We start from the raw sequence: 12,568 nt of genomic DNA on the forward strand, positions 1-12,568 counted from the left end.
TACCGTTCACACTTCACATACACTTATACATATTATTATTTAACAGATTACACACATATTAAGCAATGATTCGCATAAACATTACAAAATCTGTAATACAGATTAAGCAACTATGTATTAATATGTGAAAGTTAGCACATATAGACATTAGTACATTACAACTTAAGCAACATACCAGAGGTCCAATCGTCCAAAACAAAAGATTGAGAGAAAGTAAGCGAAGAAGTGTAGGGCAACAACAACAAACCGATTGCAGGTTGGAATCGGAAGTCAATCGTTCAGGCGCAACAACAACATATTGCATTCGTCATTTAGACGTGACTCATTGTTCAGGCGTCGTTCAATGACTTCAATCATTCATCAGTATTTAGTGCTGCCGTAATCGTTCTTCGTTCATCAGAGGGCTTATTCAATTTTGTATTTGTGAGATTATTCAGAGCAAACATGGTGCAAATCAGCAAATGGTTAAGGTCACGAGGCAAAAGGTCAATAACCTTATGGAAGACAAAGGTATCCTATCATAGTATCCTACATTCCTACAAATAATACTTAATACATTTAAAAATATATAATTTTTTTATCAAAATTCTAAACGGATCGACGGGTCAACCCATATGTTTTTTGACAAACTCATATATGACCTGTTTAATAAACGAACTGGTGGATTGAAAAACTAAACCCAAACTCATTTATCCGTATCGTATCTAAAATTAACAACCTGATTATAAACATGGTGTTTATTATTTTTCTCTTATTTTTTTTTAACTAAGGTACACACAACACTACGCTGAACCCCAGCCACACCATAACAAAACACCAATGGGCTTTCAAGATTAGGTTTAAGCCATATTGACATTACATGCCGCCTTGGTAGGGTTTTTCTACCGCATCCCCACTTCTTTTTCCCTCCCGTTTTGCACACATCTCTCTCTCACTTCTTCTGTAACGTCTGATTGAATCGATTCATGGTCACAATACACACTTTATAGGGATTTTCATACTCATTCGTAGTCAATTCTTCATCGGAAAGTTCGAGTTTTTTCGTTTTTGTTTCGAAAAAAATGTCGTCAACCAACCCTTTCGATCTTTTGGGCGATGATGATAACGATGACCCCATTCAGCTTTTAGCTAAGCTTCCGGTGGCTGTTCCAACCACCAAGAAATCTCCGGTTGGTGGTGTGGCTGCTAAGCCAGCAGCCAAGCTTCCTTCCAAGCCGCTTCCTCCTGCTCAGGCTGGTACGTATTATTGCTTCCGTTCTGTATAATTTCTTCGAGCCGTGATGCAAATTAGAAATTAAATCTGTTGATCTGGATGATTACTTATGTTTTTCCACATTATGCGATGAATGTGCATAGATATCCCGATTTATACAATGTATTGATTTGATTTTGTGCATTTTAACCGAGTATACATTTCGATTTCACATACAGTGCGAGAGGCGAGGACCGATGGTCAACGTATAGGAAACCGTTTTGGTGGCCGTGGAACAGGCAGAGGCGGACGTGGTGGTTTCAATCGTGAATCAGCCGACGATGAGAATTCCTTTGGCAACAACAATGGATTTTCCGGTGGTTACAGAGCTTCGGAGAATGGAGACGCCGATAAGGCCACCGAAAGACGTGCACCCCGTTATGGAAACCGCGGCGGACGACGCGGCGGCTACACTAACGGAGACGCCACAGAAGGCGAACGCCCGAGAAGGGTTTTCGAACGCCGCAGTGGAACCGGCCGAGGGTTAGTACTTCTCTACATCTTAAACTTAACTCAATAGTTCGTTTCATGATCTGATTCATCGGTTTCTTTCTGTAGAAACGAGTTCAAGCGTGAAGGTGCAGGTCGTGGCAACTGGGGAACCGCCACCGATGAGGTTGCACCGTAAGTACACACACATTTCAGCTTCTTCTTCTGTAAAGAAAATCTTCAATCCGCTTATTAATCGTTCTTTGATTCTTTATGATGTAGTGAGACCGAAGAACCTGTAACTGAAACTGAAAAGATTGTGGATTCTGAGAAACAAGAAAATGGAGCAGATGCGAACCAAGAAAACACTGTGGATGTGGTAGAGGAAAAGAAGCCAGAAGAGAAGGTGAAATTACCTTTTCAACCCTTGTTTACCCTAACTTGAGATATTCCCATATTTTGTTGTCATCTTCTAGATCTTTAATTACAGGAGATGACCCTTGAGGAATATGAGAAAGTTCTAGAAGAGAAGAGGAAAGCTTTGACCTCTTTGAAGACTGAGGAAAGAAAGGTTGGATTGGACAAAGATTTGGCAAAAATGCAATTGCTTTCCAACAAAAAGAATGAAGAAGACATCTTTGTTAAACTGGTAAATCTTTCTTTAAATATATTTTTCATCATATATAGTTTTTAATTTCATTTTCTGATTAGGGTTCTGAGAAGGATAAGCGAAAAGAAGCTGCTGATAAGGAAGAAAAGGCCAAGAAGGTAGAGTAGTTAACTTTCTGAACATCTTTATGTATATACAATATATGTAAAATCTATACATATATCTTGTGTTAACACATATAGTTGTTGAAGTTTGTCTGTTTGTTTAATTTTGTAGTCTGTAAGCATTGAGGAGTTTCTGAAACCTGCTGAGGGCGAAAGGGTCAATGGACGTGGTGGCAGGGGACGTGGTGGGCGTGGGGGGTTTAGAGGAGGGTTTGTAGGTGGGGCCCGGATGAACAATGTGGTTGCACCATCGATTGAGGATGTGGCTCAATTTCCATCTTTGAGTGTCAAGTGAGTTGAGAGTTATTATTTACTTTCATGTTTTTATTATTAGGGTTTTTGATTAGTGGTAATCTTTGATGTTTTGTGGTATTTAAGACTTGTTTTAAGGATATTATATTATGGTGTTTTTGTAAGAGTGTAAATCTTGAAGATAACCTTTGTATGGCTGCTACATGCCCTTGGGTTTTCTTTCAGTTATGACTCATCAACCATTTTAATTTATAGTCAATGGTGTCTTTTTTGGTATGGTTTTGTTTTTTATTTGGAAACCTAGTTGTTTTATTTTGTTTAAGCAAGTATATCATAACATCTTAAAGTTTTATAACCAAAAACCTTGGAATTTTTCTAAATAGGATCTGCACCAATCGTTTATTTAAACCCATATTACGTATTAAACCCATATATTATTATGTACCAATCGTTTCTGGTTTATTTAATAATATTATGTATTAGATTAATATGGAAAAATAATCTTTTGCATCAAACTTCTTTTTTCAAGTTATAATCGTCATACAATTGATTTAAAGAAACCAATTGTGTGGACTTCATGGAACAATAAGAATCCAGACAAACATTCAATTATAATAGGTTCAATTTTATTGTTTGTTTAATGTCCTTGAATTCCAACGCTTTTTTAATTATAACAGTGGACTAATGGCAACTAAATCGTAATTCAATTTGCTTATTACATCCATTTCAATATGATCAAATGCAAGAAATAGCAATGTACCTTGATTTGTTTATTATGTAATTAATTCTCTTGCTATAAAAAGGTCCAAATGAAATCATTTTTAGGTCCTAAAATATCTAAGCATAAACATACATTTAATTGGTTACAACTTTCAAGGGACACGATTTAATTGGTTTCAACTTTTATGTCGGATTTTTCCCATTAAAAACACAACACATCTTAAACATTAGAAAGCTTACAAAGTATAAATTTTGACACATGTTTTTACAACCAGTGGAATGTTTTAACATTAGACAACTTACACAACAGCAAAGTAAATTCCACCAGTTATATACAAATAGACACAACAATGATATAGTAATCTAATCACTTATTTGGTTTACCCAAAATATTGAAAAATCAACTGTCGAATAAGGTCATCCTTATTCAGTTATAACAAAAAAAAACATGAAACACACTGGATATTGTTAAAATACAAAGGAAACAAAAAAGTAGCTAAAACTTTTGCCAAATTGCAAACAGTATAACATAACAATAAAAATAATAACAGGCATTCAACAAAGTGTTATCCTACTTTGTACATCAAAGTTCCCTGAATTCATTTTGTTTTTTAAATTCGAAAAGAATAAAACCATGATCAAGATTCAAGACCTTCTTCAAGAAGAGCAGCATCCTGACTTCTGGTTGACCGGTTGACCTCGGATCTGAACAGTAGGAGGTCTAGCATTGTTCATTGACGGTTGACTTGCCATCCTGGATACAATTCACCAAATTTTATCAGTCCAAATTGCAAGAAATAGCAATGTACTTTACTCTTGTTATTTTTTACTTTTATATATTTATTAAGAAAATGTGAAATAATATAAATGAAACCTGTTTTTAATTTCAGCAGTCATAGCCATAAAAGCTTCTTCCACATTGGTGGAGCTTTTGGCACTTGTTTCAAGGAATGGAATCCCAATCTCATCAGCAAATGCCTACACACAATTAACTCTTTTTAGTATTTTTCATTCACTTAAACTATTTAAAAATAATTAAACATTATTTTAATTTACCTTTCCAGTTTCATAAGACACGACTTTCTGAGAAGTGAGATCACATTTGTTTCCAACAAGAAGCTTGTTGACATTCTCACTAGCATAACGATCGATTTCACTCAACCATTGTTTTACATTGTTGAAACTCTCTTGATCTGTCACATCATAAACAACCTGCAAGAAAAATAAGTGTTTTAAATTTAAAATTTTTAAATTCCAATTTTCTTTAAAAATATCATAGCAAGAATGATTTTTTATAATGAGTTATTTACAATAATGCCATGGGCTCCACGATAGTAGCTGCTGGTGATTGTTCTGAAACGTTCTTGTCCAGCAGTGTCCCACTGTATACAGAATAATGGGAGAATATGTAAATTTCTAGAAGAAAATGGGAACATGTTTTGATAATGGATGAATAAAAACTTACAATTTGGAGCTTAATTGTTTTGCCATCTTGTTCCACTGTGCGGATTTTCTGTGGAAAAGACATCATAACTTGTGAAAAAATTATTTTTATCAAAATGTAATCATGTCATAAATGAAAACTTGATAAATAATTACTTACAAAGTCTACACCAATGGTGCTGATGTAACTTTCCAAGTATGAATCATCCTGGAGTATAAAAAGTGTATAAATAAGTTGAAAATAAATGGGGCGGATTTATGATTATTAGAAAAAGGAGAATGAGGAACTTACAGCAAATCGCAATAGGAGACAGGATTTTCCAACTCCTGAATCTCCAATGAGTAGAAGCTTGAAGAGGTAGTCACTACAGGAGGAAGGGAACCATTAATTTTGAATTTTGCCCTTAGTTATAGCAAGAAGACATGCAAGTATATTATCATATCAATCTACATATTTTGATGTAAGGATCTACAAGTTTAAAACAATCACACTAGTTACAATTTACAACTCTACGAATCCATGAACTGCTAAAATCCTATTCAACCATTGAAAAACATATAATATTAGCTATAACTAACTACTCAAAATATCAAAATTCATACTTCAAAATTAAAACTCCAGAGAAAATTCAGAATACAGGAAACGAAGCTTCCTAGAATATCTAATAAGATATACCGATTTCAGTTATTCAATAGACCTTGCGCGAAATTACTGAATAGATCGTACGAAAAACGATTTAATTTGATCTAAAAATCCCCAATTTAGGACGATAATACAACCCTAACTCGTCACAATCCATAAGTACACAACTAATCAAAGAATAAACTGAGAATCTTAAAAAACCAATTCAATAAACATAGATCTAGAAGAATCACATCAGATACAAGTCGGAAAAGCGGAAATTGAGTTAACAATCAGAATATCTGCGGTTTGACTAGAAGAAAGAACATACTATTCGGGATTCATCTTCGTGTATAGAGTCGAGATCGACTAAATCGAGGTTACGCCGAGATATTTCAATAACTACTGGGGAGATCGACGGGAAAACGGAATCTTCGCCGGAGATAAAGCTTAAAAGTAAACGATTTCGTTGAAGAATTGATGAAGATGCCAGCAATGTCGGAGTCTTTAAAAGAATGTAGGTATGGTGGGGGTTGACGTATTGAATAGAAACAAATTTGACACGCGTTTTTGGAAAAGGGTTAATCACGAAAAGGTTATGAAATATCACATTTTAATTTGTTAAATACTTTTCTTGCAAAACTGGTTAACGAAAATGATTTTATTTCGTGATATAATACAATTTTTTTTATGAAAATAAATTCACAATTTGTTTGCAAATTTTCTAATTTCATAATACCTATTTTGCTATTTAGGTTTCACAAATATTCAAAAAAAATTATGTTTTATTTTAAATTTCAGATATAAGATTTAAAGTCTGGTTTAAATATAATTGCAATTTCTTTCAATCTTGTTCTACCATCTTCAAGTCATAATTTCTTACAATTTGTTCTCTCCTCTTCAAACTCAATTTCTTTCTACCACTACTAATAAGACATGCTATCACAAGTTCCTTCCGATTCCCATTGGGTCAACCAACATGCCAACGATATTCATGAATATCAGGACCGAATATTTGAATCATTAATTGATTGTTTTGTGATTGTATTCATTGAGGAGAGGACATTACGGTCTATTTTAATAGTGTGGAGGATAATTGACGCTGAAACAACAAATGTTACATGGAAAATTCTTTTAACACAAGTAATGGACATGTGACTCCATGAGGTGAAATCATTGGATCGTGTAGCGACTAAATAAGGGATTAGAGTTGATCTAACAAAGATCAAAGTTCTAAAAGAAATAAAAAAATACCCAAAAGTCCAACCAATAATTGGAGTTTCCCAAGGGGAGCTATTATAGGAGGCTTATTAGACTAGAGGAAGTGGAGTGCAGTAAGGATGACATGGCGCCTATGTGGCATAAGGAATATCGCCCCTCTATGCGGTTTGGGGAGTACGGTCATTCTTGGGAGAGCTCCTCTCTCTCACTCTTCCTCCCTGTCTCTATCTCTCTCTTCTTTCTCTTTCCTCTTTCCATGGTATACCACTCTTTGAGTGTGGTAAAATGAGGGAGTGTGGCACCACTCCCTCCAGCTTTAGACCGGAGGAGTGGGTTGCGGCCACTGTCGCACTTGGGTGCCACGTCTGCAGGAACACCCCCCCCCCCCCCCCCCCCACCGTGGTAAGGGTGCAGTAAGAGGTACATTGTGGTCATAGAAGGGTGCACTTGAGGGAAGAATGTGATTGGCTGAGTTTGTTACCGTTGCAAACGGTCATAAATTCGATTTTTTTTTCTTTTAACATTTAACTTTTATATAAACCTCTCAACCTTTCATATATATATATATATATATATATTTTTTATCTTTCTACTATATTTCCTTTAAAAAATAAAAAAAAATGTCGTTGTCCGATTCAAGAATTTGATGTTTTTGTCACTGCTTCTAAATTTGCGAAAGAAACGTATGAAGCGGCATGCGGTAGCGCAACCGACAGTGCTGAATGGAGAACACAAATATTTATTTATAGAAACCGTGAAGATGCAAATCAACGTTTGATACAAGACTACTTTAAAGAAAATGCCATTTTTCAAGGATACCATTTCAAAATGCACTTCAGAATGTTCAATCCTTTGTACGAACGTATAGTCGGAGATCTAACGAGGGAGTGTGTTTTTTATTTTCCAACAACAGCTCGATGCTAGAGGTACACCCGATTTCACCTTTTTACAAAAATACACAACTGCACTTTGTCAAATATCATATGACATCCCCCTCACTATTTAGGCAAAACTATTATTCAGTTTTATGGTCCAAAATATTTACGTAAACCTACACGCAATGACATCATGAAATTGCAATCTCATCATGCTATCGTACATGACTTTCTAGAATGTTATGAAGTTTAGATTGTCTACATTGGGCATGAGAAAATTGTCCTACCTAACACCATGGTCAATTTACCCGAGGTGATCATGGGCATCCAACGGTCAAACTTGAAACGGTGACATTACATGATCAGTGGATTTGACATGCTTTTTTTGGTTCTCCTGGATCCCTTAACGACATTAACGTTGTTAATCATTCACCTATATTTAACAACATATACGACGAATATGCACCAGTTTCTTTTTTTCTATTGCGTGGAACACCGTATAAATATGGTTATTATCTAGTTGATGGGATCCATCCTGGGTATGCAATTTTTGTTAAATCATTTACGTGCCTGAATGATACTATTCGGAAAAAATTCAAGAAAACTCAAAAAGAGCTAGGAAGGATGTCGAGCGGACTTTTGAAGCTCTCAAGAAACGTTGGTTTAAATTGAAAAAACCAACAATTTTTTCAGCGAGAAAAAAATGTATGAAGTCATGTATGCATGTATAATACTACATAATATGATTATCGAACACGAAGGAAGAGAGATATGTGAGTATGATGATGAGGAAACCATTCCCACGACACAAACAATAGAAATTTGGGATGATGAGTACATTGAAAAAAGAGTAGAGGTTCACTGCAATGAAACATTTCACAATCTTCGTATGGACTTGGTGGAACATATTTACGGGATTCAACACATTAACTTCAATCTGGATCCCGAGGATGACCCAGAAGACGAGTTCTCAAATGACGACTTAATGTAGTGTATTTTATTTTTAATCGTTTGATGTATGTTTTTTTTTAAGTTTGTAGGTTTAAAATTTATAATGTTTTTTTCGAAGTATTTAGGGTTTTTTTAAGCAATGGAATGTAATGTTATTTTGAAGTAATGGGATGTATGTTTTTTATTAAAAGTATAATTTTTATTTAACTAAAATGAAAAAAATCAAGTGTGGCACCACTCCTTGGATGTCGTCTACACTTTAATTGAATGTATGTTTTTTTTATTAAAAGTATAGTTTTTATTTAACTAAAATGAAACCACACTTTTGTGGTAAAAAATGACGTGTCGTCTACGTAAAGTGAAGAGAGTGCAACTTTTGTGACACACTCCCTCCAGTCTTATGTAACGTCCGTAGATCCGGGCTAGTAATTTTTGAGACGATAAGCATCAAAAATGAATTTTTGATGGAAGATTATTTAGAAGGATTAATTTTAACCAAGTTGTAGTATATATCACAAGGTTTCCGTGCATATAAAAAACGCCAAAATCCGAGTTATAACGAAGAAATTATGACCTGTCGAAGTTTCGCGACAAAACCGGCACGACCCAGCGCGACGTAAATAGTGAATTTAAGGTAGATAGATATCTATCCTTAGTGATCTAAACAAGAGTCGAAGATGTCTTCGATATTAGTCCAACGATAAAAAGATAGACGAAAACGGAGTTCAGATGAAGGAGTTATGAATTTCGAACGGAGTTTTCTTGTCCCGGCCTACTAAAGATAATATATAAGTAATATATTTATAATATATTAAAAATAAAGTCAAAATTAGCCAATGGAGTCTGAACGAGAGTTGTAGAGCATAATCTCACCTACGCGTCGATATAAAGAACGTCAAAAACGGAGTTCGTATGCGAAAGTTATGAATTTCTGAAGTTCGGGGCACGAAACCCCAAAACTGTCAGATACCACGACGTGGCAAGCAGTGACACGATGTGGCAAGTCTTTTGACACCTCCGGGAGTCCCCCAGATGCAACTTGTGATGACGCATGCAGTGACGACCAAGCCCACGGCGTGGAAAAAGGTGCCACGACGTGGCTAGGGTAGATTTTGCCCTATAAATAGATTCGAAGGGCCAACCGAGTTTGGTTGCTCATTCTCTCATCTCTTTCCCATATTACATCGATTTATGTACAATTTTAACCCCCCAAAGCCCTGGTATCACCCCGAGACCCGAAGCAAGTCCCGAAGCCCGAAGATCCCGAGAAGAAAAGAGTTTCCGAGCCGAAGCTCTCCCGCGAGAAGTCCGGTGTGTGAAGAGATCACGGTTTCACCGAAGAATACTACCATTGCAAGCCGTAGTGCTGTCCGATCATCTTCTGATCATGTGAGTGTGTGGTCACTTTCTTCTAAGACATAAATATTAAGTATTTGCTATGAAATACGTGCTATGTGTTTATATATTGTTGTTTATTTGAGATGTTGGTGGAATACATGAACTATATAGGTTTTAATGAGTTAAACTGTATATGTATTTTGTAACTACAAATATGTTGGGTAGATGAGATCCGTGAGTATGGATCAGATCAAGAGATTAGTTTAGATCCGTGAGTAGGAATCAGACCAAGAGGCTAGTTTTAGATATGTGAGTATGGATTAGACCAAGAGGTTAGTTTTAGATCCGAGAGTATGGATCAAGTAAGGAGATAAACTTGCTATTAGTCCGGGAGTATGGATTAAGACTAAGTTAATTGTCCCTAGTCCGGGAGTATGGATTGGGCATAGTTATAGATCCGGGAGTATGGATCAGATATGGATTAAGACTAAGTTAATTGTCCTTAGTCCGGGAGTATGGATTGGGCACGGTTATAGATCCGGGAGTATGGATCAGATCAGGATTATGGTATAGTTAATTGTCCCTATTCCGGGAGTATGGAATGGGTACAATTATTGATCCGGGAGTATGGATCAGATCAGGAGGTTAGTTTTAGATCCGTGAGTATGGATCAGGTAGTTTTAGATCCGTGAGTATGGATCAGGTGAAAAGGTAGTTTTAGATCCGTGAGTATGGATCAGGGGAAAAGGTTAGTTTTAGATCCGTGAGTATGGATCGGGTGAAAAGGTTAGTTTTAGATCCATGAGTAGGGATCAAGTAAAGAGGAAAATTTTATATATGAGAGTTTAGATCGTGTCGTTGTGAGGATCGATGGGGTGGGATAAGAGTTGCCTTTATATGGTGAAAATGTACAAGTTTGAATGCTCTATATTTATAAATATATGATATAACATTGTGTGATGAAAACCCTATATGCTCACCAGGCTCCCAAGCTTGACCCACTCAGTTTTCTTTGTATCACAGGTATCGATACGAAGACATATTTCACAGAGAGATTTAAAGGAGATATAAATCATTCGTGTAATTAAATGTAAGTTCTGTTTATGCTTATATGTCTGTATCGGAACATGACATCCCGAGGTTTTATTATTAAATGAAAATACATTCTCTTTGAGAAATGTTTTGATAAGTTATTATCATATCTTGTTTTGGGAACAAATTCCGCAACCGTTTTCTTTAAAAGATTACTCTGATTTTAAAAACAAAGCATAAACAAATCGGTCTTTTTCTGGCCGTGAAATTGGGGATGTCACATCTTATGTATTTGTCATCAATCTTACTACTCTAGTTGTGTTAACCCGATGTATAACCCTTGTAAATTAAATTGGGATTAGATGTTTAAGTGTTCTTTTTCATATTCAAAATATTATTAAATATTGTATTATATAATTATATAATAATAATATAAAAAGATTGTTCCTCTATGAGCAGTTATTTCATCCTATTGATTGAATTTATTATTATTTTTTTTTAGTTTTTTTTCGAATGAAAAACTACTGACCAGGGATTTAAGAGATTAGGGGTTACGTGTGTTGCCAACTGTTTTCCGCCGCTTAGATACGTGTCCGCCCTATTTGACCTCTTTCTTTCTTTCTCTGTCTCTCTTTTTTTTTTTTTTTAATCCCACTGCCCTTTTCATCCAATCATAATATACTTCTCGAACCTTTGTTTCCCATCGTCCTATTATCTGCCCCCACCGATTTCGTAGATCGTTAATTACAATAAGATAACCCTTCTTCAAGTTCCTTCTATCCCTCCATACGCTCCTCCAAACCACCGCCCTACACCTCCCTTTTCCACTGTATGTCTTCAAATTCCACCTCCGTCGGACACCACACATCAACATCCCAATCGGAAATAATCATAGAAGAAATCGATGACCGGTTCTACAATTCGTTGCCCTTTACAGTTTCTTCTTCAGTGAATAGACGGTAACGATGTTCCATTAAAGCATGAAGACTTCTTGGTCTGGGTTTACAACTTCCTCTCCACCACCATTGTCTCCTCTTCTATCTCATCGGTCAAACCGCTTCCTCCTAACCCTTCACTCTAATCGTCTTAATATCTTCCTGATTCTTCCACCATCATATGACCTCCACCTAGAAGGGTCTTTCTTCTATACCCACCGATTATGATTCCCCATCTCCTTGCTTTCATTTACAAAAAACCATCTCAGATTTCGTTTTCGGTCACGATGGGAATAGAGCGTCGATGAAGATAACCATCAACCAGACTCCGATTTAGCTTTCGCCGACACCGCCTATGCCATAGCCTCCATTGAAGAAGCAGGAAAACGCAATCGGGACTGCGACAAGCAAAGTGAATCAGAAGTTTCGGCCAACATAAATGTTCTCGTGGCCGCGACATCACCCAGTTTCGCCCCACCTCTGATCTATCTCCCCTAATCTATGGCTTTCTCCACCAATGGCGTTGAAAATTAACAAAGCCTTGTTGTCGAATGATGATAAAGTGAAGTTTCTCATCGATGGCGTTGATGTAAACAACGTAGGGTTTTGTTTCCATTCAAAATCTTCATATTTACTAATTTTTCTACTCAGTAAAGTTACCGATTACCTTAGTTTTTGTCGAACCTAGGTTAAGTTGGTGGGGATGATATTGAACAAAGCTGAG

At 36.1% G+C, this 12,568-nt stretch overlaps 2 protein-coding genes across 2 annotated transcripts; one reads left to right on the top strand and one right to left on the bottom strand.

Moving 5' to 3' along the window:
* The first annotated feature begins 911 nt into the window (after window positions 1–911).
* LOC145057204 (RGG repeats nuclear RNA binding protein A-like) lies at window positions 912–2,983 on the top strand. Its single transcript, XM_079004984.1, has 7 exons — window positions 912–1,236; window positions 1,432–1,735; window positions 1,811–1,876; window positions 1,964–2,087; window positions 2,172–2,330; window positions 2,393–2,449; window positions 2,568–2,983. The coding sequence occupies exons 1-7, from the start codon at window positions 1,062–1,064 to the stop codon at window positions 2,748–2,750; spliced, it is 1,068 nt and encodes a 355-aa protein (XP_078861110.1). The 5' UTR covers window positions 912–1,061; the 3' UTR covers window positions 2,751–2,983.
* A 937-nt stretch (window positions 2,984–3,920) lies between these two features.
* Window positions 3,921–6,045, bottom strand: LOC145057205 (ras-related protein RABD2c). Its single transcript, XM_079004985.1, has 8 exons — window positions 5,824–6,045; window positions 5,163–5,235; window positions 5,031–5,078; window positions 4,893–4,940; window positions 4,738–4,809; window positions 4,484–4,639; window positions 4,302–4,405; window positions 3,921–4,181 (listed from the first exon to the last, which is right to left on the bottom strand). The coding sequence occupies exons 1-8, from the start codon at window positions 5,835–5,837 to the stop codon at window positions 4,085–4,087; spliced, it is 612 nt and encodes a 203-aa protein (XP_078861111.1). The 5' UTR covers window positions 5,838–6,045; the 3' UTR covers window positions 3,921–4,084.
* Window positions 6,046–12,568: the final 6,523 nt, after the last annotated feature.

Source organism: Lactuca serriola, chromosome 6 (assembly GCF_051521515.1).
Source record: "Lactuca serriola cultivar US96UC23 chromosome 6, Lser_US96UC23_V15, whole genome shotgun sequence".
NCBI lineage: Eukaryota > Viridiplantae > Streptophyta > Magnoliopsida > Asterales > Asteraceae > Lactuca > Lactuca serriola.